We start from the raw sequence: 27,344 nt of genomic DNA, 5'->3' as shown, positions 1-27,344 counted from the left end.
CTCCTCTCCCGCCTCGCCGAGTTTGGCGCGGGGCCTGGGAGGTGCGCGCGCGCCTGTGAGGGCGGGAGGGCGGGGCCTGCGGCGGCCTAGAGCGGCCCGGCGGCGGCGGCGGCGGCATCATGCAGCGGGAGGTGGGCAGCCTCCCGCTGGCTCCCGCTTTGCGGGCTAAGCTCGTCGCCGCCGGTTTCCAGACGGCGCAGGAGCTGCTGGAGACCGGCCCCTGCGGGCTCAGCAAAGGTACCGGCGGGGGCCGGGGGGGAGGGAACGGGATATTGTCCCCGCCAGGCCGCCTTTCGCAACCCCCCCCCCCCCCCACTTGGGGCAGGTCTCCCCCGCAGCCCTTTCCTAACCCTTTCCCTTCCACGGAACTTTTCCTGGTAGCTTATTAGCGAGGATGGGGTTTGAGCAGGGTTTCGCTGATTTGAGTGGGTGGTGCATATGAAAGCGCTTCGTCCGTCCTGAAGTGGCAGCTCCCCTGAGAAATCTGAGACCTCAGGTGAGTCTAGAGAAACGGGCAAAGTAAACATCTATTGGCTTTCCCATGTGCCTAAGCAAAAAAAAAAAAAAAAAAGGCGATTTTGGTAAAAGATCCTTCTTACACTGAGTGCTAGATGTAAATGGGATACAGAAAAAAAACAACCGGAGGATTCTGTCTCTCTCATTCCTCTTCTTTCCCCAACTGTACAGGCTTTAAACAAAATAAACTTATATGATGTTAGAAAGTTACCTTTTTCGAGAAGCTAAAATAAGATTTGCACAGCCATTGTAGGAAGTGTATCATGATTTTGATTATCAGTAGTTTTATTATCTATGACGTAGTAATAGTTTTGCCCTGAAGATCAAAGTGAACAAGCTAGATCCTCACAGATATGTGTGTATACAGATAGACACACAGAGATATTTGCAGGTATCTCATCTCTGTTACTCGGTCTGTATTTCAAATCTAAAAATAACACGTAAGGTGCTCAGCCCTGGAATACCCTGAGAATTCAGAGTACGATCAGTAGGTGCCACTGTCACTTACTAGTCTGCAACCTGACTTCTTTTACAGGACCTTATTTGCTTCAAATGAAATTAATATGATAGCACATTCAGTGCAGAATAGGTGAATTGCTCTGCCAGATCTCATCCACGTCTGTGAACAGCAGTTTTGATTTTTTTATTTGCAGATAGCTTACTGTCACCTGAATTCTGAACACAGGGCATCATTGCTCTAAGTTCTTTTGAAAATCACATCATTAGTTCCAGAGTTGTTGGCAAGCTGTGTGCATCGGTGTACTAAAAGGATTAATATTTTTGTGTTGCACTGCAGAATGATCAGGTTCTGTCAAACTAGTTGAATTTTCTCTTCATACTTTAAATAAATCACTGCCCATAAAAATAAGGTAGTGTTTCATGGTTTTGACTTTTCTAGAACTTGGAATCTCCAAAGAAGAGGCACTGGAAGCATTACAGGTTGTGAGGCAGGAATGTCACGGGGATGCAGCAAGGACTGCTGGGGGGTCAGGCACCACCAGAAAGTGCACGGCACTGGAACTTCTGGAAGAAGAGCAAGCCCAGGGCTTCATCATCACCTTTTGTTCAGCGCTAGACAATATTCTGGGAGGTGGTGTGCAATTAACAAAAATCACCGAGATCTGTGGAGCGCCTGGTGTTGGGAAAACACAGCTATGGTATTTTACTTTTAGATTACTTTTGTGCAACTGACAATCACTTTGTTTAGTTTAACTATGAAGAGAGTTTGGTTTTTTCTTGTTGTCATGACTGCAATCTCTGATTCTTCTACAGCATTATAAATATAATCATGGTAATGGCTGTACTGCTTCCTGTTCCATGTATTTCTCAGCAGAAATGTCACTTCAGGAGTGATTTGGGAGGGGCGAGCTTTGTGATGTAAATATTTATCTTTTTTCTCTTTCCCATGGCAGTATGCAGTTGGCAGTAGATGTACAGATCCCAGAATGCTTTGGGGGCGTAGCTGGAGAAGCCGTGTTCATCGATACTGAAGGAAGTTTTATGGTAGACAGAGTAGTGGATATTGCAACTGCCTGTGTGCAGCATTGCCAGCTTATTGCTGAAGCTCATCAAGAGGAAGGTACGTTGCTAAGTTGTTTCTTTCTGCCTAGTAGGCTAGGACCTGAGTGAAACGAGCGTCTCGTAGGCTGCAGTTTTACAGTTTGAGGGTTTCAGCAGCAGTGCTGGCTTAAGGAGTTCTTGCTGCCAGCCTTTATATTTCCACCTGTATGTATCATACCCTGAACTGCGTCAGTATCCAGAGCCATGCTGCAGACTGAGCTGATCTACTTTGAGAATAATTCTTTCTCTACATGATGATTTGTGGGGTTTTTAGGTACGTGGGGTTTTTGGCTTTTTTTTTTTTTTTAGCACTTTAATGATCGAATTTACAGCAAAACCCAAACACAACTCTTGCAGCAAAACTGAGGGATAATGTGCTGCAACACAGGGACAGGAAGAGCAGCTGGGGAAAGAGAAGAGGAACGGCAGAATTTCTTAAAGCAGTGTTACAGCTGAAACCCCATATTGTAAAACTGTAGGTGGAATTTAGCTCTTTCGTAAGGTCAATATAGCCAGGTTGCATTTAATGAAGAGTTTTATTCTGTAAGTCATCAGTGTGTTGGGGGTACTGACACAACTTTTATGTTACTCTTAGAGTATTTTATGCAGCAAACTTCTGTTTGAACAGAGGTAAAAGGACACCACGTTACAGAAGCTACTGCCTGTACATTAAACAATGGATGATTAATAGTCACTGTTGTCCTCTGGTGGTGTTCTGGCTTGAAAATGATTTACTGGAAAAGTTCTTTTTTCAGAAATAAATTTTTCATTTTTGGAGCACTCCCTGGGAGGCTCCAGTGTATCTGTGTGCAAATGCTGAGATAGCATCTGCTCACCACCTTCTTGACTTTCAAGCCAGATGGAAGGTATGTTTCCCACACTCTTTTACCTTGACTGTTTCTGGGGCTTTTGCTGTTGCTATATGTGGAAGGCATAGTTTGGTAGAATGATGAAAGTAGCAATATGCTAGTACAGACTTCTGACTCATTTACTCATCTATTTATTTGTTCTCAGATCATCTAAAAGCTTTGGAGACTTTCTCTCTTGAAAGTATCCTTTCTCACATATATTACTTCCGTTGCCGTGACTACATAGAGCTTCTTGCACAGGTCTACCTCCTCCCAGACTTTCTTTCAGAGCATTCAAAGGTAAGGGTTATTGCAGACTTACCAGAAGAGATCGCTCCTCTTCACACTAAAGATTTTCAGGGATGTTCATCTTTTATAGTAAGAGTAACATGAGTAACACCTTGGTACCTCATCAGCTTGGCAGTAATACTTTGGCTGATGCCAGAGTACAAATATAAAGCTTGCTTGCTTGTTTGCTTTTTCATTCCCATCCCAATTACTCTTGAGAGTAATTTGCTTTTGCTACCACTGCTGCCATCATCCTGAATCTCCACTTTGAGGCAAGCATGCTGGATCTGTGTTGCCACGTGTTGTTACATTTCTATGAGCACTGAGTTACGAATCATCACAAAACTGCTCTACAAAAGAGTCTCTGAGCCAGGTGTGCATGTGAGGACCATGATGCAGGGGGGTCAGAAAGGCTTACTGCCATTTTTTTTTGTCCTAGAAGATCACTGAGGCCCAGAAGCATCTTGTACCATCCTGGCATCCAGAAAGTGACTCTTCTCCTTTTTTCCAATACATCTTCTGTTGCTACAAGCAACCAGAGCCTGCAGCTTGACTCTTGGATGGACTACAGCTAGAAAGTTTCCTAGTACCTAGTGTTTTAGTGAAATGCTATTGTAAGGCAGATTTTCACCACCTCCCTTCCAGATTTCTAGATTCTGCACAGCAGATCACTCCCTAACAGGGTTTGGGGAAGGTGACTTGTGCCTCATTCTAACAGTCCACAAATCAGTGTTGTTTAGTTAGGTTTTCTTTTGCATATAATTTCCATTTTTGGAAGCTGTTATGTTCTTGAAAGTGCAGATGGGAGTCTTACTTTTGCTTAGTTTAGTCTGGTATTTCCCTTTCTCTGCCAGGTACTAAGGGTGCCCTGTTGTGTTTGCTCTTGTGGAAAGTACATGGCTTCATTAGCACAGTTACGTTGGGCTGCAGTTCTCTGGTACCATCTGTGCTGATTATCTGTGCTTGGCCTGGAGCCTGAAATACTGAAGGTTGCAGGAGAACCGTAAGACCTTCTGGTGATTCCTTGGACAGGCTATAAGTGACTTGACAGATTGCTCATTGCAGTCCAGTTCTCATTAAAATTAGTCTAATCCCTCTGTGCAGACCTGGAGGTGAGACTGGGACCACAGGGAACCTCCAGGTTTTAGGGGTTTTTTGAGAGCGCCGTAGTTGTAGAGAGTGTCATTTGGAAATATGAATTAGTTTGAGATCTTTTTAATAATATGAGAAAGACCAATAATATGAAAAAGACTATGTTAGAAAATATCCTTGTCATAATAAACCTAATTTTTTAAGGTCTAGTAGAGACAAACTGACATGGAGAAAGCATGTGTTACCAAGCTTTCTCTATATAGCCTACTTTTAAGTCTGCTTATTCGCTATTTTATAACAAGTGCAACTAGGAGAAAATAAGCTACATTGCATCCTTTCTGGACATACTCATCTGATAGGCAAGTTACATAACTGTGTATACATTCCTTTCTAGCATGAGTCATGTTTATACTGTTAAACTGATTGTTCTTAAAGTCAAAAAATTATGCATAAGGAAGACATGCAGGCTCATAGAAGAGAATCTGCAGGAAGGATGGAAAATGAGAAAACACAAGAATATGTTCTTTTGATTCTAACTATTTCATCTTCTTTTTCAAATTAAGATTTTTTTTTTTTTTCCCAGTTGGAGGCCCAGGGCCATTTCACAGAGTGATGTTTGCTGCAGGCTTGTATGTTCCAGTCACAAAGCAACTTCCCAGTAATGAGTTAAATCAATAATACAGAAAATCAGTTTTCTTGTGTTGTTTCCAATTTATCATCTTGTGCATTAATGCAAGAACTTGCAGATACCTAGGATTTGAGTGACATCTGAACATGCAGACGCTGTAAGATGATCCATCTCCCTTCTGTATTTCAGACAAACTTGGGTCATCAAAACAGCTACAACAAATGAAGTTAGAATAAATCAAAATCCCAGACTAATGTTTATATAGTGTCTTGAGGGTGATGAGCCAGCAGCAGCATTGTGCTCTAGCTTCAGCTAATGATTGCTACAAAAGAAATAATTCAGCAAAGCAAACATCTTCAGGCAAGATAGGTACTCAGCTCCATCGCATAGTGTCTGGAATACCTTTAAGCATCTGTTAAAATCCATGTTTCCAAGACGGATCATGAGCCTTAGAATCAGATGAGTTATCTTAACAGTGACTACAGACACCATGTATTCTAATTTTGGTTTGGATTTAATTTTTGAGGGAGAAGGTGAAATAAATTAGTGTTCATGGAGAGCTGATTGAAGTACAGTTCTGATGTTTAATGATTTAATTTTTTTTCTCCAGCTTCTCTTCTGCAAGGCTTTAAGCCCAGCTTTGTTATTTTATATTCTGTACCAGGTGCTGCAGAGATAAGTCAGCTAGCTGTGAGTGAGCTCTGAAACTGGAAACAGTTGGAAGGGCAGCTCTGTGCTGAGTTAACTAATGGAAGAGCTTAGTGCAGCGTTTTGTTTAAGCTAGTGCAGCTATGGTCTGAGCTAGTATCTATGCATAATGCAGTACTACACTTAGCAAGTGTACTACTAGTGTGTTTGGAGCTTGAGGCTCTTTACCCTGCACTCTTGTGGAGTGCTGATTGTCTCCGATACATGTAGATAATAGGTGTTATGCTGTCATGCACATCTGAGTATGAAATAAAAGATTGTCATCACCTTACATAAAACATTCCAGTGCACATAAAAAGAGGTCTTACTGCTTTTTGTCATTTGTTTGTAGGATAGTAGTGGTAGTTTTTCCTTTTCTTCTGCATTTAGGTCCGACTGGTGGTAGTTGATGGCATTGCATTTCCTTTTCGCCATGACTTTGAGGACCTCTCACTTCGAACAAGGCTTTTGAATGGTCTGGCACAACAGCTGATCATCATAGCACATGATCATAAATCAGCGGTAAGTCTGGAGCAGGTTTAAATTACAAAAGATGCTACTTTGGAATAAATACATTACAAAGAATTAAGCAAATGCAATTTGTGATTGTCTGTAAATAGCAAAATAAAACTGCAAGAGTGTCCTCTGCATTTGTGTTTGCCAGTTTGGTTAGTAAATATAGATGGATCGCACAGGCAAAACTGTTCAGGTGGAAAATTCCTAGACTTGCCAAAATAAGTAAAATTTGCATTAAAAGCATCCTGTGGATCTTAATTAAATGGTAGCATATCAATTTGTCATGCTGTTTCACATCATCTTCTTTAATGATTTGGTTGGACAAGGAATGCTCCTTTGGTGACTTTTACCTACAAAGCACGCACATTAAAATACCTCAGAATATTTAGCAATTCCAACATAATTTTCCACTCTTCATTTAAAAATGAACTACTGTCTTAGCAGAGGAACTGTTCTTAGGGAGGAAAACCACTTTATCTGCTAGTTTGGCTTGCTCTTCTGGCATCCATGGAAACCCATAGCTTCCTTCCTGGGCATTGTTTCTACATCATTTATGCCAATATGGAGGCCAGCAAATCTGCAGCCGCGTAGCCAGCAGATGGCACTCAGAAGCTACATCTGTTCCAGAAGTTGTTTTGGCAAGTCTTTTACAGCACAGAAAAGCATTGTTCAGGAATTAGAGCTTACACAGTCTCAAAATGGTGCTTGTGCCTGTAACTGTTTCCAGGTGACTTGCAACCATGTCACCCACAACTCTCTTCACGCAATTGGCTTTTGTTCATAACTGCTAAAAATAAGCCTCCCCTTGTGCTTCCTCTGATAGCTGCAGGAAGGGAAAGAGCACAGTTCTACATTCCGCCTGGGTTGGGTGATTGGGCTTGCTGCTGAAAGCGTACCCTCTCTCTCGCCCTGACATGAATTACGAAGCTTCTTCCTGCTCTGGTGTGGGTGCCAAGGGAGACAAATGTTATATGACTGCTTGATTTGCACAGCCTCCAGTTTACTGAGTGCTTTCACCCATGAATTGGGTACCTGGTGACCTTGAACAGAAGCAGTTGTCATTGTACAGTCTTTTTTTCCTTTGGTCAAGGGAAACATATAACTTATTTCTATTGAAAAGTGAGCAGTTTAGTGCAAACGCTTGCTAAATAAACACGTGCTAAAGAAGTTCAATTGCAGAGCTTCAGAAATAATTTATTTCAGAGTGGCCCTCTTGTTAGTTTTTGACTTAGTTCCATGTAGCTTGCAAGCAGTCTAAATTCAGCTTGCGTGCCAGAGATTGCTTGTCAGGCAGCAAAGCTGGGCAGTCTGAATGCTCTAATATGGTAAGAAGTTCCTTTAGTTTCTAAAGCTGAACTCGGTGGGTTGTGCTAGGATGCCCAGACCAGTCCTTCTCCAGCAGTGTGACGGGGAGCCAACTGGGGGCTGTTATCATCCATATATGAGTTACTTCTCTAAAATACACAATATATGTCTTGGGGCTTTCAGCTATGTAAATGCTTTGGTGTGTGCTCAGTGGAATTGCTTGCTCTAGCACACTTTTCTAACTGTTGAAGCAAGAATCATACAAGCACGTCAAACAATGAAAACCCCTAGGGTTTAAGATAGGTACAATTTTTTATTTTTCATTTTAAATGAACTTTGCAATTAATATTCCTGGCTCTTTTCTGTCTCACCCACCCCCACTTCTACCAGGGATCTAACCTAGACTGTCTGTGAACCTCCTACGAGTGATTCGTGCTGCGAAAACACTCCCCCGCTCTGTCTGTTCACTTTCATTCTGCTTTGTATTGTACCCACTTGCGCATTTTTAGACTACAAGCTGCAGAAATTCTGTTAATCACTAGGCTTATGCATGTTTTGAGCAGCACCGAGTTCATTTATGCCAGTGACTGAAAGCTATCTCTTTATAGAGGGCTAGTGCAAATCATGTCCATCTAAATACAGATCCAAACAGTATTTAGTACAAATACGGTGGAATATACAAGTTGTGTAGGGTTTGCATCCTTTGGGAGGGGAGAAATTTAGGTTTCTTTAAAGTCTTGAATGATAGAAATCTATCTTCCATGCAAACTGAAAATACATTTTGCAGGGTTCTCTTATTTTGTTTTGGCTATTGAGAAAAGGTGAGGCACCTTTACAGTTTCTTCTTGTTAACACAGAAGTTTCATTACAGTTGGCAAGAGTTTTGGTTGAGTAACTACTTTATTGGTAAAAGCTTTTTGAAAAACCCCTCTCTTCCCACCCACCAGTATGCTTCTTTTCTGGGCATTTTCTTGTTTGTTTGCTTCTGTTTCCTCTTGTAGGTAGTTCTGACAAACCAAATGACAACAAGGATTGGACAAAACCAGTCCACGTTGGTACCTGCTTTAGGTAGGTATTTAGCTTACGAGTTGAAAACTGAGTTAATCTTCACATATGTAACTGACTTTCTTTTTTAAAAGTCATGACGTTTTCAGATTGAAGGAAGTCACACATTGAGAGTGTTGCTGGATTTTTTTTTTTTCCTTTTTAAACCAAAAATTTTAATATTAAACTTCATAGTAGATCTATCAGTATTCCTTAATATATAAATAAATATATAATATATAATAAATCACCCTTTATGGGGAAGCACTAGGTACTAAGAAGTCTCTGAGTAACTAGGTTTTTAGACATGCAGCTCATGTATTGCAGCCTTCCCCTGAGGATCTTAGGCTGTGGAATTACCTCTATTCCAGCTGCAGCTGTGTCAGCTAAGGAGGCCAGTACCCCTGCTGGAGGTCACTGCTGCATCCCATGTGCTGGCTGAGCTGTTTATGTGATTGTCTCCCAATCCATTTCTGCCAAAAGTAGGCCAGGTAAGCTTGAGCTATTTAAATAATAAGTAAACCTCTGATAAATCAGGTAATGTAGACTGAAATTGGCTGGTGAATGATCGTGCAAAAAATGTAGGGATGGACCTGGGGGCAGTAAACCTCTAGCAGGAATGTGGCAATGAACAGGTTAAAGCACTAACATAAGAACACAGCTTAATAGTTGCACACCTCAAACTATGCTGCAATTTCCTAAATTCCCTGAGAATCATTCACTGCCTCTCCAAAACAGTTTAAATTGTTTATTTTGCCATTACACTTGAACACGTTCCATTAACTATTTGCAAAGGCATTTCATATTTGCTGCATAGCTGGAACTTTCTACCCATTGCTCTCTACAGTTGTGATGTAGAGGGAGGTTCTATGTGGGAACCTCAACTACAGCTTGCCCATAGTGACTTTAAGTGTCTTTTACAGGCTGCTCCATTTTACCCTGTAATGAGCAGAGTACCTCATATAGACTCTAATGCTGCGGTCGGTCACAGGGGAAAATAGAACAGTTCTTCTGAAGTAGAGATTTTGGCAAATTAAGAAAAAGCTCAGCGTTTAAATCTTATTTCAGGTTGTAACTTTGTATTATTTTACGATGCACTTAAAGGGCACAAATTCTCTGTCCACAGCTTCAGTTTCTGTGAACTAAGTAATGATTCCCTTGTTCTGGAGGGGAGGGAGAAGAAGGGGACAGTACAAAGGCAAAGATGTTCTCAGTGTCTGTACGGGCATTGAACCATTTGGCACAGATGTAAGATAAAATGAACAAATGCAGACCATTTCCTTCAAGAATGTGAAGAATGTCGAATTTTGAGCTGTGCGTGCAGATAAAGACCCAGCTTCCAGTATCTGACCCTTTTTGTCATTTTTGCCTCTTGCTCTCTGATGTATTATTTTTGGCAGCCTTTCTGGCTACAAACTCAATTAAAGCTAATAGATTCTGTCTTTTTTCAATAGCCAGCGTTGTTTGAGAGCTGTTGTGTTTATTGAGTGATAGGGACAGTAAAGAATGTGAAGACATTCAGAGGAGTCTATAATTCAAAGATACCGTGTATTGGCTTGCACATATTTTTTTTACAAACATTTAATTTGACATAACCTCATATTGACCTTAAACTGATTGTGACTTTCACCAGAATGCGTGTATAACCACATAGTATTATTAAACTGAGCAGTGTGTGCTCTCACAAAAATGAGAAACTTTGTACCAATTGGTAAAATATTTAAGCTAAGAGATATTCCCCTCATCCTAAACGGCAGTATCTCAAGTTGAGCATTTTGGAATGGTACAAAGCTGTTTTCATTTTGATGTGAATTTATTCCATAGACTCAGTGCAAGTATTGAGCTGGTGGATAACAAGGTGATTTTTACGACCCACTCTGAAGGGATGCTATTTCAACAGTCTCTTCGTAAAGGCTAAAGAACCTCTTACTCCTCCATGGCTGGTTGTAGCCAAAGGAACTGTTGAGGGAGGGGTCAGTAGCAAAACCCCAAGTAAAATCAATCCTATTGCTCCCCTAAATAGGTTTTTTCTCCATTGACTGGTAAGCCTTAGAAACAGCCTTTTCTAAGATTCCACAAGAGCATTAATCTCTAAACTCTTATTCAGCTTCCTAGCAGAAGGGAAGTTCTTAATTATGGGGGCGGGGGGGGCGGGCAGGAAAGCACAGATGCTGCAACGTATTAAGTCAAGAGCTTTATGAAGGGGACAGCTTTCTTTCCCACTAGTGATAGCTAAGCTGGGTGTTCCTAGACATTTCTACTGGATATATTTAGAAAGGAGGTCAAATATTAATCTACAGCCAGTTTAACTCAGAAATATCTCATTTTACAGTAGCATTTTTCTCTCATATTTGATACAGTTGGAAGAATTCTGGTGTGGAATGTGTACCCGTTGTAAAATGTGTTTTGATCTCTGACTTGGAACTGTATCTCATAGTCAAAATCTTTAATCTCAACTTAGATATAGTGGAGCAAGATGGCAAAATGCCTAGAGAGTCTAGATCTTCATTACAGCTGAATCATCATTTTTTTTTTCCTCTATGGTATAATGAATACCAGAGCACATGGTGCATGTAGGGCTGGTGACATGATGGAGACCAAGTGATTCAGAATTTACAGGGCTGCGTGCAGGTGAATAGGAGAGGCTTGCAACACTTAACCAAAATGACTGTTTTAAAATGCAATCCATCTTTGGACTACTGGCTGTCTCCTGGGATAAACAGAGGAAAACACCCAATAAAACTGTCTATAAATTGACTGAGCTTGTGGTCAGGTGTGAACTGAAACAGTAGGACTGTTTCCCCTGAAATAGCATAACAATCCAAACTTCCTTCTCTCTTTCCACCATGCCCCCCCGCCCCTTGCTTTTGCTTGTGTTCTTTTGCATTTTGCTGTCAGAAGCAGAAGACTGCTTCGGGGGCCCTTAATACTTTAATAATCATTGACTTTCTCCCAAAGCTTGTATCCCTAAGGGAGTGATGTTTGCTCATAATTATGCCTGAGAGACAGAATATCACAATTTTGAAGAAGGTTTTAGGCATACTCACTAGACTTCTTCAGTAGTAATTACAAAAATCTTCTTCATGCTGCCTCTGTTTTCAAGATTTGTCTAGTGCCTGTCCTTTATTAGGTGTATATATAAAACCTTTATACAAATATGGAATATTGCATCAAGCTTTCTATAAAACACACTCTGAGTACAGAGGTTATTCCTTGTCTCAGTATATTTGATAAACTAGTTGTGAAATCCTTGCACATATGAAAAAGATGTGATTCATTACTGCATGAAAGGTATATGTGTTTTAATTGTGGGGGTTTTTTGGAAGACTGGTCTGATTTCAGTCCAGTTTACTGATGCTGCTGCTGCTGTAGGAGATAAATAAAATAGCCTGTCATTTTGTGTCACCCAGGAGAAAGCTGGGGACATGCTGCTACTGTCCGTTTAATCTTTCACTGGGACAACAGTCAGAGGTAAGTGAAAATGTAGGCCAGTAAGGCACATAATAATACTGACAAGTGTGACATTTGAGAATCTTTGTCAGACTGGCACTAGTGGCCAAGCAGGGATTTGAATTTGACTTCTTGCCTTGGTCTGCCATGTCCCAGGCTACTGAGGCTCAAGAAGAGCTTTCTAGTTCAGCCTAAGACAGTGTGGGCTGAACTGTCATGCTTCTCCTCTCACCATGGTCAGCTTGCTGCAGTGCTGTACTTTCTGACAAGATGCCATGTCTCATCAAAATATAACAACCTAATGTCAGCTGCTCAGACACAAGAATTTAGGATCTGGTGGCTAAGGAGAATTTTTTTTTTTTTACTATCTGCATTTTGTAAACAGGGAGTAGAATTTCTTGGCTTCGGCCTTTTAGGCCCCGGTCAGTACAAAGCCAAAGATGCCAGAGAAGGCTTTCCAGCTAAATAGTGACTCGCAGGAGGTCAGACCCTGAGTCTTACTGACCCCTGAGCCTCAGTGGCAGCCATTGGACCTTTCTGCTTTTGAATGCAGCAGGATGGTTCTGCAAAACTGGACAGCTATGCAGATACCAAGTTACAATGACCTGCAGAGAGGTAAAAAGAGAGCTGTATTTACTCCCAATGCAGAGCTGACCTATGGAGGATGATTTTAGAAGCCCAAAGGAATGAGGATGACCCTTCTAAAAACAGTATGAAGTTCTGTCTGTTGCAATGAGATCTTTGCTGTTTCCTGGTTCTTTTTCCCCCTCTTCACAGTATTGCAAGCTCACTTCTCTTTCCTGGTCAGTTAAATTTGTCTTGTATATAGTATCACAATGCAGCAACTTGAGATTAAGAAGCCTTGCTTCAATTCCCTTATCTTCTGCAAACAGTGAACAAAAATGCTACTGGAATGTTGTTGTGCATAGTTTTGCTTGTTAAACTTGAAAGAGGAATGCAGCGACACTTTCTTGTGGAGTTTTGTTTTTTGAATTCTGAGTTTGAAGGCAATGCAGAATGATTACAGCAGGCTGTTTAATTTGGAATTAAATTAACATCACTGCCTTTATAAGACAGAAGTTGCATCAACATAATGATTGCAGAGTGAACAAAAGTTAATTTTATATATCAAAACTAAAGAGCTTTTTTCTTCTGCAACACAGCTAGGAAGGTTGTAGATACAGGTTCCAGAAAGCAAGCCAAAGATAGAGAAACGTGTTTTATTTACTGTTCTAAATATGCAGGTAATATGGAACGGGGCCTGCAGAAGCATAGCAATTCTGATTACAACTGCCTATCTGTAAAAAGCAGAAATGGCTAGATTCTGTTGCATTTTTACACGAACTACCTACAAAGATGACCATTTGAAAATCCATTTGCCTTTTTTTTTTTTTTTTTTTTTAAATTGTGCTTTGGCCAAATATGATACCTGTCTCCTTTCTCTCTACTACTGAAAATGTAGGAGCTTAATTATAAGGGTTCTCATTGCTGCGAGGAAAGATCCTGTAGAGTCAGAGGCACACAGCAGAGCTCTAGCTGAGCACTTGTAAAAGCACGGCTTCTGCAACTTCAGATTTAGGCTATTTTGTAAAGTATAACCCACCACTTAAATGTTCTGAGGAATTCCCTGTGTAGCTAATATGAAGTGGCAGTGTTCCTCAGGCTGTAATTACGTGCTCTCTAATAGAATGGCACCTCAGGGAGGAAAAAAAAACCCCAAAATAATTAACGGGATCTTTGGCAGGGTGTCTTGATACAAGGAGCAGAATACTTTTGCTTTACATAAGTGTAAATTTTGGGAAGGTGGGCATGGTGCAGACTAGCAGCGCTGGGACCAGTTGAAAAATCCCGTGCTTTTGAGCTGCTTTGCACTGTTTTATCTATAGTATGCAAGCATATTATTGGGCTAGGTGCTGTATAAGCACAAATCAAGTTGCATTGCTTAGAGCCTAAATGCACAAAATCAAGCAAGTGTTAGAGGAGAAATACAAGAGAAACTATTTTCTCAAGGTTATGCTGTATGTCAGTGGCAAGGTCAGGCTTAGAAATAGAACATCTTATTCTCATTCTCCATCCACTAGGTTATATTGACAGGCTTGTGAAATCTCTAGAAAAAAAAATCCCTAGAAGTATTTGAATTCTTGAGGGTATCTCCCAACTTTGAGAGGTCAATGAACAAATGATTGCTTAATGGAGTAGGAAAGAGTTGTGCTCAAAACCAGTTTTGTTTGCGTTTTAAGAAAGTGGCATTTGGAATTAATTCATAGTGAATATTGCTCAAAAAATGTGATCAAATACTGTGATGAAACAAGGCTAATTAATCATTCACTCTTTAGTAGGTGTACATTGTATTTGAGCTGACAGGTCATGTAAGGATGGGAATTTGGCATCCACAGTGTAAATGACCTAAATGAAAATATATACATAAGAATTCCACTGGTCACCTACTCCATGATTATGGGAAAACTTGGGTCTGGTCATTTGGTTACTTGGAATTTTTATTATTGTATTCACTAATCATAATTATCTGGTTTTTGTTTAACCAGGTTGGCGACGTTGTACAAATCACCAAGTCAGAAGGAGTCAACCATACCGTATCACATTACAGTTAGTATTTCTTTTGGGATGGAGATAGAGAGATGGGAGCAAATTGTTAGCTGTAAAGGAGCTTTCAGACACATAGGCAAATCTGAGAATGATGTTTGCTTTCTTAGTGTTGACTTTCAGTTGCCTTCTGAAAATAACAAGTAATACTGGGATGTCTCCAGGTTTATGAATATTTTGTACCTTTCCTCTTTCGAAAAAATGACCCAGTGTGTTAGTCCTCTTAGAGTTAAAACATTTTGATTTCCAGATCAAATTTACAGGCAGCCTGTCCCCATGTGTTCTTGTGCTAGTACTGCTTATTTTATCTGCCCTTGATACTAACTTTTGGCCTAAGTGCAATTACAGAGAACAAACGTGCACTCTCTGAGCCTTCATTTTGGGAGACATGAACAAGCCAAGCTGTTTTCTCCCTTGTGAGGTAGGTTGTTGTTTCCCAAGTGGCTGTTCTCTGCATCTGTTCCAGCTGTGTTTATCTTTTTAGGACAAGGGTGACCAGAATCATACATGGTATTCCAGAGGTCTCACCAGTGCCTTGTGCCATACATATTTCCACATCTCTGCTTTAAGTGCATTTCCTGATATAGCCTAGGTTGTATTTATCTCTTTCATAGCTCCATCCTACTAGTGACCCTATGATCCGCCAATATATACAGATTTTTCTTTTCTGTCACTATCACATGAGGAGCTTCCAGCTTATGGCTGGAGTCCTTATTCATCCTTAGTTAAATCCTGTGATTATTTTCTTTTGTGGAGTGCTTAGATACATATTAATGAGGATACATACTGTCTAAGCTGTATTTAGGTTTAAAAAAAACCCACCACTCGACTCATATCTTCAAATATCAGATACATAGGTACATGCCATAACTATTTGCTATGTGTCCTCATGGAAACACGTTGCCATAGCATTTGCTGCAGATTTTAATGCTGCCATAAGATGAGATCTTCAAACTGTTGAACGGAAATCGGATTTTTTTTCACTCCTGAATGTATTCACCTGAACAGAAGAAATACTGCAAATATATATATATATATATTTTCATAGTTCTGTAAAGCCTGGAAGGGTAAGTGGGACTACATCCCAAGGTTGTTTGGATCATGTGATGTGAGTGCGCGGCCCTTTCTCTCCAGCTGACAAACAGATGGATTTTATCTTAGACAGTTTAATTGCCTTTTCCTTTCAGTTTCATATGAATTATAAAACAGCTATGCTCTCTTCTTCTATGTGAATGCACACAATCTTGAAATAGAGTTGAGAGTACATCCTAATCAAAAATTAGTTAAAACTTAAGATTATCCCTGTGTTTTTTCCCTTAATCTTGTTGAGCTGCTGCAGCAGATCGTTTCTGTAGGTAAAAAATGTATTATCCCTGTTTCTTTAATGAAATTCAGGTCTGATGGTAACAGTCTGCTGTTACCATTTCTCATTCCCATCTCCATAGTTAAACTGGAAGATGTAAATACATGTTCAAAGTTTCCAAATCTGACCTGGCACATCTATGTATAACCAGCATACAAAGAAAGATAATTTAAAAAATAATAAATTCCTCAAGGCTAGATCCTCAGAGATGTTTAGGCTTATGCAAATTAGATACTTTGATACCGTTGACAAACTGGCTGTTCAGTGCCTGTAAGCCAATGGAGAAGTGTGTAACTTAGTGACCAAGCTCTAGCTCTTTTTCAGCTGTGTCCTTTCCAGCATACTGGCAAGTCGATCACCACTCTGAGCCAGTGTGGAAGCTGTGGAACACTTATCAAATGAAATAGAGTTTCTTTCACAGGTTGATAAGGATTCATTCTTAAATGCAGAGTATAGAAGTGTAAATCAATTTATGCACAAGGGAGTAAGTAGATCATCTGATTCACCTAAATTTCCCAGGTAATGCGACCTGCTTATTTCATCGTGAAAGATAGAGACCCAGGACCTATATTCTGGGTAGGAATTGTTAGTATTTCCCTGAACTGTGGAGGGTCTGCCAGACTAGCAATGAGAACACTGCTCAAGTAATAAAGTCATCTACCTTTGTCAATCTTGATGCAGTCTGTAGACAGCAGAAAATATCAAAGAACAATTCAAAACTACCATAGACTATCTGAACTTTGTAGGTCTTTGGTTCCATTAGCCATGTTCTCACCATCTAAAAACCACTAACAAGCTTCACAAATATACACAAAATTCTTGTATTTTCAAGGCAGTGTGCCCAGAAGGTACATGCCTTTAACTAAATGCAAAACATCCATACTAAGCAGCCTACTTTATCGTGTTCTGGCCTTTATAACCATTGGAATGCTCTCGCTGGGAGTCTAGCATGCTAGATTAAGTGGATTCTTGGCTACAGATCCACCTTTGTGCCTAAGGGAAATGGCAGAGATTAGATGCAAGCAGCAGTGGAACACTAAACTTGAAGATTCCCCGTTACACTATTTAGGATAACACTTGAGTTGCTTATAATAGCAGAGGGACAGCACAAATTCTGCCCTTGTGGCACCTCTTACTGTTTGTTCCTTTAAAAACATAGCAGGCTGCGTGAGGTGAGGCATTTAGAAACAGAAATACAGAGATGGGAGACTTCAGCAAAGCAGTTTGATTGGGTTTTGTTTTGGTTTGGATTGATCTTGGTGTGGGGGACGCTGGCATTTTAGAAAAGTCACATGTCTGATAGTAATTCTACCTGCTTTTTCACACTGCACCAACCTAAAAGGTCAGCTTTCCTGAAATGCTCTGACCCCCGTTGTCTCTACCTGAGCATTTAGGATCCCCAAAGCAATTTCTTTTTCTGATTAACCCCTTTTCCTGTCTAAGTCTGCACTGCAGTGCATCTTCACTGAGCTGTCAGCAGTGCTCCCTGCACAGCATTTGTCTGGAGATGGGAAGACAGTTGCAGGCTTCACATAACATCTCAGTATCTCCATCTGCATTGATGACATGTTTAACTAACTGATTTTCCAGATCTTTCGTATTTTAAAATCTTTTAAAACCATTAACTTGTGAGCTACAGTAACAGAAAATATGAATGGTACTAAGCCAAATAGATCACTTTAAGCTCTCTCCTGAGTAGCCGCATCTAGTTTTCACTTCTACATTTAGTTTTTGGCAGTTAAAGGATCTCATCCCTTTGTGTCCCATAAATTACTATGCTGGGACAGTCTTTGCAGTCTAGAGACCAATTCAGATATGCTGTTCTCTTACAATGTCTCATTGATGTTTTCAGTTCATTAAGTAGATACATGAAACAAAAATATCCTAGGTTTTAGAAATTCACAGTTTTGTTTCTGAAAATGACTGAGGCAATTAATCCAGTCATCTCCTTGCTTCTGTGGGAGCTTGAATAAGGGCTGAAGGATTTGGCTTTTAATTTATTTAAATAGGCAACATAAGTTAATTTACAGAGAAGCAGTGCTTTGTAGCCATAGGGGTTATTAGTGGTAAAATGAAAATGATAGCCTGGTTGATGAAAATAAAATATCTTTAAAAAGAAAATGAAGAGACAGTTGGCATGTGTGTCGAAAAGCTTGCCGTTCTGAGCTTAGCCTGGTCTATAAACGTTCTGTGGCCGCTCATCTAAAATAAATGACAGCATCATACCTTATTCTGATCTTCTGGGAACTAGTTACTCATGGTTTATATCCATAGAAGTGTTATCACATGATTTTGCTTATATGTTACAGTCTCATGGCTTCCGAGATGTGCAGCCTCCAGCTGTCACTCAAAATGCAGAAGATACTGAGATGAACCCTCGCAAACGGCCACGGAGAGAAGAGGAAAAGTAATAGTGATTCAAAAGTTGAATGTTAAAAAATTTGTGCTACGTGGGAACAGTTGCATAGTGAACGTGCAACCAAAGGTAGCCTGAGAGACTCTAACTTAAATTCCTGCTCTGGACATTATTTTAACATTAAGACTGCAATATGCACATTTTTGTTGCAGGAAATTCCTTTGTGTATGGCATAATTTTACTTTTATAATAAAAATCTATGTTTTCTATAACAAGAGGCTTCAGCTTTTGGGGGGCAGATGGAGACTACAACTCTCTTACTCTGGCTAGAAAACCAATAAAATGCAAGCATCTAATGCGATACATTTAATGACACAGGTCCCAATCACTCATCTGGGGTTTTGTGTATCTGAATTTAACAAGGTTTCATGCAGCAATCTGCTTACATGCCTCAGACCAGGGCAGAAGGCAGTGGAGCTGCTGATGGATGCTTTAAGATAAATACATGCCTAAATGCTGTGCCAGGTTGGGGCATTAGCCCTTACCTGCTGCAAAGTCCTTGATCAAGGACAATCAAAGCACTGTTTTGACCTTCTCATTTATCTTGTACTGGTAACAGTAGAGATGAAAGACTAGATCTGAAGGACAAAAGATTTAATCCAGCATGGTAATTTTATGTTCCTATCTTAGTAAGAAAGAATATTTTACCATCACTCAAGCTTGAACCAGACTGCTGCATAGCCCTTAACTTCCATGTTCTTTTTTTACCAAAGCATTCAGAATGGAGCTTCTGTAATCGGGATCTGTTTTGTTCGTGGCTTTAATAAAGAGGAAACTCAGTCTTCTTACGACACCAGCAATATATTAGCAGCTCCAGAATCTAAACCAAGTGAAAGAATGAATGTACACTGAAAATACAGCGGGGTTTTGTCCTCTTTTTATTAAGAGAAAACAAATCAATAATATTATTAGAAGAGGAGAAAGGTACTGCAGTGCAAAACAGTAATTACTTCAATTATGAGAAGTGTTTGTCAGTACACGTGCACACATACGACCCCTTTCTGGCATAGTGCTTGATGTTATAGCTGAGGAAACTCAGCCAGCAGGCTAAATGGAGAATTCAAGTTGTGGGAGTCACTATCATTAATTTTTAATTTAGTAACGCTAAACTGACTTTGCCTCGAAACAAAATTCAGTGCTGAATCTGAGTCACAAAACTTCTCTATTCAAAAAGCTGCAAAAAAAGTGGCAGTGATGTTTGGATCATTATAGCCTTTAGATATAAATTGCATAATAAAATACTAAAAGGAAAAATATTCAATTGCCATGCAGCAAACTGGGCTATGTCAAAATTTAAAAACTGTGAGTCAGGGAGAAGCTCTCAAACAAGCATGTCATAGAGGAAGAAAGGCAGCGGGATTTGTGACTCAGACAAACATTTCAATGCAGGAGACACAGGCAAACAAAAGGATCCTACCGCATGTGATGTCAGCAAGCAAATACTCCATTTGGGAATAATAGCTTCCTACGTATTGCAGTGCAAGAGGAGGGGGGAGCTAGCACGGTACACATGCCTACGTAGCCACAAGGAAAACCATCCATTAAGAATGTTGTAGCAATATTTTAAGAAGCACTGCTGGTTACCAGTGATAGCTGCTGTCTAACATGTTTGATTTTTATGGAAAAATGCATTTCTCTCAATTTATTGTGTTCTGATTTAATATCCTCAACACGTTCTTCCATGTGTGAGGAGAGTAAGGACATGTCTCCAATATACTACTAATTTCAACTAACTGTGGTTTTTTATTTTGTTTGTAGTAGAGTAGCATCCAGAAGCCCCAGCTGAGATGCTGATCCTGTTATACCACAATAAATAGTTTTGTCTGAGTAAATGTTAGATCTTCCAGTATTCCAGGCGTCATTATCAAAATAAAAAAATTGTGTAGTTACTGGTTAACAGTGGGAGTTACAAAATGTCCAGAGGAAACATTGGAGGCTCTCTATGCTGAGATTTTTAAATTTCTTTTTTCATATTGAAGCTATTACAAAAATCAGCTCTGCAGACCAGAACTAGAGAGAAGGATCTGTTGGCGGAGACAAAATTAGATTAAATGAGCCAGATTTCGTTCTCATCTGCTGGAGACAAGGAAGCTGTTCCAGGCTTCGAATTGCATATAAAGAAAGAATTTGACCGTTGCCTCGCCAATAAATCTTCCATGGCAAGTTGATATTTTCTTACATGTGCCTGGAATTCTCTTGCATTTCACAGCATCAGTGCACAACAGTGAGTGACATGAGAATTTTGTGACTGCACAGAAAGTAAGATTCTAACTAGCCAACATCGCAGCACTGAATCAAAAACAGAACAGGTTGTTTGATTTGCTGCTTATGTCCCAGTTTTCTGAAAGCCAAGAGCTTTAACTATCATGCTGATTTTAGAATTATTCCATTTTGTAGGGACGACATTTACTTGTGGTGTAGGAACCTACTTTGTCACCACAACAAGAATACAGTGTCTACCACAGGGCTTGGCAACAGGAAAACATTGTGGTCACAGCATACTTCTTCTCAAGCCCAGAATCCTGCTTTGAAACTCTTTAGTTTGGACAGGGAAAATAACAATTTATTTCTTCCTGATTTTATGTGTTCTGCACCTTTTCCATTATGAAACACTGAGAAACCAACTAGCTTCCAACTAGAATAAATTTAAGAAAACACAAAGAAGAAACAGCTTAACTGAAGGTAAGAAGGTGTAGCCAAGGTTCAAGTTATGCAATCAGTCTCGTATTGAAGTTAATTACAAACTGGTTGACTAATGTGGAAGGAGATTCAGCTGCTAACCTGAACATTGAATACAGTGCTGAGAAAAGTACATTTAAAATAGAATACCTATTTTTCTGTTGAATTTCAGTTACTGTTCCTTTATTTATTTTGGGGGGACTAAACTTAGAATCAGATTTATTCTAAGGTATTTAATGGATTAACGACAAAGGTGAAATCCTTACTGCCTGCCTTTTTAACTCCACCCTTTTTCTGAACAAAAGAAGATGTGTGAGTTGGAAGGACAAGTCATTGTGTTCCAGCTTCTCAGAAGAGATTGTCTTTACCGTGCTCGGGATCATAATTATTTAGAAAGGCACATTAAGCTATATTATACTGTTTTAACACATGCCAATTCTATATGAAATGTATTTGATTAAGGTTTGAAGTCTGGTTTGATGCTTTCTTGTCCTAAGACAGAGTACCTTGAGGGAAATTGAATAAATAGAGCACTTACATTGCAGTAACACAAATATTACAACAGAGTACATAAGGGACATAATACTTCTTTTTACAGGATAAGAACCAGGGAAGTTAACCTGTGGTTCCCAAACCAGTTCAAGCGCAACAGCCTTGCTAAGAGTACGCATGCAGGAGCCTGGCTGTAGGGGAATGTGAGCCACCGGCTGCCGGAGCTGGCAGTGTCTTAGGGCCGCCGAGCAGCCTGCCCAGCCCTCCTCCGCACCAGTCCTCCCCTCCACTCAAGGAACCAGCGCCAGCTGCTACCTGCTCCCGGGCTTCCCCTCGCCCCGGCTCCCCAGGCTGCGTACTCAACGTCTTGTGGCTTCTAGCCATAGAGTCATTCTGGATGATTAGGGTCAGGAGAGTTGGCTTCCCTTGGCTAGTGCAAGATTTCTGCATTAATGTTCTATGCTGAAGAATGAAATCACTGGGAACTGGCCCCCTTCCCAGTACTGAATTTCACTCACAAATGCACCCACTGTTAAACTGTAAACTACTGTCTTGCTTCCTACAAGCAAGAAATATTCATACAATATGCACTATCTATTTATTAGAGAGTCTAAGTTCTACACTGTTTTAACTATATCTATAGAAATAATAAATGGTATTAAAAGCAATAGTTCAATCACTATACAAGCAGTAAAAACGTTAGCTTATATGCTGAAAGGATGCATAGAAAAGTATGTATTTTACTAAGTCATTATCCAAGAATTATAGCTAATACTGTTCATTTTATTACAAGAATTACTTGCCATTGATTTAAATGGAGCCAGAGAAGCATCAGGATATTAAAAAAAAAAAAAAAAAAATCACATTTCATTTTCAAACAATGAGAAGGGGGAATGTGTAAAATATAAAATAGCCAGCAATGTATAGGAAAGTAAAAAGGAAACTCCACAGACCTCAATAAATGGTTCTAATTGGATCTGGATGCTTTTCTCAAAACCTCCAAACATGCTGTTTGAATACTTGCTCAGCTTGGTATCTCACATTGCATTATTTTTGAGTTCTGAATTTGTGACGTATACTTCTAATGCTCTAATTTATTTAGTGTAAACCACTGCAATTTTAGCAACACAGTTACAACTACACTTACTTAGTGATTCTTTTTGTATTGTATATGTTGCTAAAATAAAAAGTTTTTAACTAAAGAACAAGTTGTCTCCTTAGCATGAAAATTATGCCTATGAAGTATAGCATGTCAATATGAGATTGTAACATAATTTGTAACACCTTTTTTTACCACATAAGCTTACTACACATTGGACTGTAAATGTTATGGAATACATCACATAAATGTATCTCTTTCAAAGTCATTTATTCATTCATTATTTTGTATAATTAACACAAACTTCTGTGGCTAAATCATAGAATTTAAGACTGTTCAAAGAAGTTAGCATCAGCTGCATACACACTTTAAAGTCTGTGAATCCTACCATTCTATTTTATCTGTATGCTTATAGCACATATATTAACAATAATAATGGCCAGGGTCTGGACACAACAGTGGCTCGTTTCTGGTATTCATGTAAGTGATTGATTTTTTGATTTGGGTTTTTTGGTTTTTTTTTTTTTTAGAGATATTTCTAAGTAGGTGACTGTAAAATTCAAGGTCTTGTGACTGGAGCAGGATATCACAGAATCAGGAATCTAATCTACAGTGAGATGATGAACAAGTCATTTAAAGTAAGTCTGCGAAAGAACCAATATAATTTTTTTTAAATCCCACTAGGCACCTGCCTTAAATTTTGCTCTCATTTTAGGATGAACTTCACCCTCCACCCCAAAAGGGCAGAATATGCACACACTGTTAAACCCCTGGAACACAGTATAAATGGGATTTAAGCGGTACACCATTTTGTATCGCCTCCTCTGAGCAAAAGTGAGCTTCAGGCTTAGGAATCCCAGTAGTGCCATATTCACACAGCGTGGTACTGTGGGGCTTCAGCCTCAGATGAAATGTGTTGCGAAAATGGAAAGTACAGAGGAAGGGCCCGGCACAGTAAAACTGCCAGCAAGGTCTGTTGTTTGCTGATATCCAGGAGGCCTGTGCCCCTCATCTCCGTTTAGCAGTAAAAGGAAATTATGGTAATGAAGAGTGACTGATTGCTGAAGTGGATCAACCTTAATAAGAAGATATTGGACTCTGGTGTGCTCCTGCCTGCAGGATGATCTCATGATTTGACAACATCCAGACCACGCTACTAAGTGTTATGTGGTCAGCTGTGTTTTACTGCGGCAATCCCATGGGCACTAATCTACAGGCACACTTCAATCAGTCAGTGAAAGATTTTATGATGTAACAAACTTCATCTTTGCCTTTGTTAATAGGAAACAAGGTATGTTGTGCTATATCTGCTTCGACAGTGTTCCAGACCTGTTCAGTCATTTTGAAGGGCTCTGCTTTTCATTAGTTTTACTTCCACATACTTTTCTCCAACAGATTTCCAAATCTAACTAAATAGGCATGGACTAGTATCCCGTTTCTCGCTATCGCTATTCAAAGAACCCCCTTTCCTAAACAGGGGTCTGAATGGAAGGCTGAAAATGGAATTTTCCTTTGGAATGGGATTGGAAATTTCCATGACAGCTGGAAGTGGGATTCAGGCCTGAAACCCTGTGTTTTGCAGTGGATGTGGACATTTCAGAATAATCTTTGACTATTAAACTGGAAAAGCTGACTTGACCTCAAAAACTTTAAAAAAAAAAAAGGAGCAAGAGAAAGAAATAGAGATAAGGACTTTGGTATTTAAGAACATCCTAACACGGTACTTATTATGGTAAAGGAGCCAGTAAAACTGTAGTAACAGAAGTTATTGTGCTTTTTAAAACTGCAGTTGAACAAAGACTGAACCTAAGAAAATTAACTGGAACTTGTCAACAAGAGCCTTCTCACAGTATTCCTTTCAAATTCTTGCCGTCTTTACTCTTAACCAACTGAAATTATTTCAGTGAATTGAACAATAATTGTCTCATTGAGTTTGAAGAGCTATAAAAGGAACAGACAAATACAGTCACGTTCACAAGGTGACCGATATTGATCATGTTAATACATACAGAGAATTTTAATCTCTTTAACAGTATATTGCAAGCATCATTTCATGTATTATCTCATATACAACACTACATTCAACAGTAGATATGTCTTCAAAATGAGAACAGCCAAAAGCTTGGAAATCCTTGCTTTTCTGGTGGTTTCACCTGACCAGGAAAACAGAATATAGCTTCTAAAATTACTTCTCGTTTACTGCAAAAGCCCTACTTTTTAAATACATGACTTTAGAAAGGCAATTTATTTACCATTAGGTTTTCCCATTATACCCTTTTGTATGGTATTGAAGCATATATCATAGGTATATTAAATACTGTAAAATCATTCTTAATGTCCCTACGTGTTTTCTACTGGTCAGTGTACAGGAATCACTTCCAAAGGTTACAAAAAATTAAAAAGCACTTCTTTTTGCACTCCATACAATTCAGGTCACCTCCCCAAGGCCTGCTCAAATCCTGCTTATTTCTCACCAGCAAAATGAGAAAGAGGAAGACATCATTTTAAGGCTAAAATAAAAGAGATTTCTTCCAAAACAACACTGTAAAACCTTTTTTTTTTTTTTTTTAAATGCAACAAGATGAAGCCAGAAAGGATACAAACACCTGCGTTTCCTTCTCAAGTCAGGTGCAAGTCTTATCCTCTATTTGACAATACGTTGCAAACCAATGATTTCAGACTCAAAATTTTATGAATTGTGCATTTATTCCATCCACCTAACTTCATCACATAGGAACCATTCATATTGCTGCTACCCAGCAATCCAGAGTGTACTGAGGCATTCTAAATTTAGCTTCCAGAGTTACTGAATACTAAAAACATTTCATAATAGCACCAAACACGCCTCTCACAGATTAGTGCTTTACTTGATAATACATTGTATTTAGAGCTTCCTTTTCTGGACAGCAGCAAGTAACAGTGCAGCTACCTTCTGTGGTAATTGCCCACCCCACTGTCTCCACATAGTGAAGTGATAGCAGGTTCCTGGCTGCCTAACTTAGCCATACCACCCACAGATACCATATGTTCCACATTGCAGGTTAATAAGAATGGTTTTTCACCTTTCCCTCCCAGAAACAAATGTCAGCATGGCTTAAAGCCATAAGCTCTTTATTTAATATTGAAGCAAAACAATACTAACTCAACTGTAGTGCCAAAACTTGACAAAGTATCCCGAGTACAAAGTTCTACTCTATTTCATTTTAATTAGTGTCCTTTGCAATTAGACAAATGATGAAAAGCACATGGGGCCTGCCAAGATGAATCAAGGACATCTGGTAACACTAACATTTCAACACGAAACAGGGTAGGTATTACTCTCAGATACTCTTATGTGCTGTTTGAAACAACTAAAAAAAGATATGATTGACAAAAATTTAAGAAAAAGACTATCCAAATGCTTTTGAATCTTTTCTTGGAGAGCCTTAATTGCTGTTTGTCATACAACATGAATCTAATCATACATCTTGTTGAATTAGCTGTTACTTCCCTAAGATATTGTGTTATAATAGGAATTTTTAGAATTGAGATATTACCCTAAGATTATCTGGATTATAGTTTCTTAGAAACTCCAACTGCCTCTGAATTACTAGTGAAAAACAACTAATCATGAACTTAAAACTGCTTTTTTGATACTTGCACGGATATGCATTCTCTTGAGGCTTGTGACTCACTGATGATGCAGTCCACACAAACCTAAAAAAAAACCCAACAAACAAAATCCAGCAATGACATCATCAGCTGCAACTGTGGGCTATCCCTTCAAAAAGAACTGCAATGTTATTTACCTCTCAAACCCACCTGGCATTCCTAAATAAATGAACGTTAAATTGAAAATATATAAATGGTATACTAAAAAAAAAGTACTTAGAGATATTCTTTCAGGAGAAGCTATGCAATTTTCTGTCGCCTTAATAGCTTTTGGCTGTGAAAGACTAAGACTAACTGTGACAATCACATTTTTAACTCTCAGGGCTTTTACATATTCACAAGATTGCAATATGATCAGTCAATGCAGTTGCCGGAAATATTCTAAAATTAGTTTGGCTCTGAAATAACAATTCACCAAACAGAAGACAGATTTACAGCAGCACCTGACACGGAGAGGTAATTACTACAATGCAGAGAACAACAGGTTTCAGCAAGCTACTGTCCTTGTTGCAATCCATTAAAATTTCAGAATATTTTTTGCACGTGAGGCTTGCGATTTGGCCATTTTTCAAGGCATATCTGACATTAAGGATACCGTTCCCTCACAGGTGTACAAGCTAATTTAAATGTGTGGCAATTACACCTGTTCACTGTTGGTATTTATGGGCCCGATAGCTCCGAAAAGAGCTTTTCAGCCGCAATGAATAAAACAAGCCAAAATGCCTTTCACAAATGAAAGACATTTATTAGACAGCATTGGAATACCAGCTACAGTTTGTCTCCCACTGACTGGCTGTAACTTCTAAGTTTCATTCGGTGTGACATCTTCGGCTACTTACGAACGCTCCTTTGCCAGAGCATCGAATGTGTAGATACCACGCAAGGCATCATTTATGAATCCATATGGCTGCTCATACGCCGATCTCGGACGTAAATCAGCGTCACCAGTTTTGCTGCCAAGCGTTGGAAATGGGAAAATGTGACCCCAAAGCTGCCCTTCCCGGGAAGAGGGGGGAGTATTTCGAAAGGCACGGGTTGAGGAGCTGGGGGCTCACAGCCCCACCGCCGCGGCGAGCGGGGGGAGCCCAGCCCGGGCCCCACACCGA

General features: G+C 39.6%; 1 protein-coding gene across 22 annotated transcripts; it reads left to right on the top strand.

The window, feature by feature from the left end:
• Positions 1-64: 64 nt before the first annotated feature.
• On the top strand, positions 65-27,256 carry RAD51C (RAD51 paralog C). 22 transcript variants are annotated; one of them, XM_052803326.1, is made up of 12 exons: positions 66-237; positions 1,415-1,673; positions 1,929-2,095; positions 3,091-3,224; positions 6,010-6,141; positions 8,442-8,508; positions 11,895-11,955; positions 14,481-14,541; positions 18,211-18,386; positions 20,297-20,999; positions 23,118-23,225; positions 25,799-27,256. In XM_052803326.1, the coding sequence occupies exons 1-9, from the start codon at positions 120-122 to the stop codon at positions 18,310-18,312; spliced, it is 1,101 nt and encodes a 366-aa protein (XP_052659286.1). In that variant the 5' UTR covers positions 66-119; the 3' UTR covers positions 18,313-18,386; positions 20,297-20,999; positions 23,118-23,225; positions 25,799-27,256. The 22 variants fall into 22 exon arrangements, with proteins under 22 accessions (XP_052659288.1, XP_052659289.1, XP_052659287.1 ...); XM_052803324.1 differs by having other exon boundaries at positions 25,815-27,255; XM_052803323.1 differs by lacking the exon at positions 25,799-27,256 and having other exon boundaries at positions 20,527-20,626; positions 20,715-20,999; positions 23,118-25,129.
• The last annotated feature ends 88 nt before the right edge of the window (positions 27,257-27,344 follow it).

The sequence above is a fragment of the Harpia harpyja genome, chromosome 12 (assembly GCF_026419915.1).
Source record: "Harpia harpyja isolate bHarHar1 chromosome 12, bHarHar1 primary haplotype, whole genome shotgun sequence".
Classification (NCBI taxonomy): domain Eukaryota; kingdom Metazoa; phylum Chordata; class Aves; order Accipitriformes; family Accipitridae; genus Harpia; species Harpia harpyja.
The sequence above is the reverse complement of the archived record's forward strand: the minus strand, read 5'-3'. Positions and strand labels throughout refer to the sequence as shown.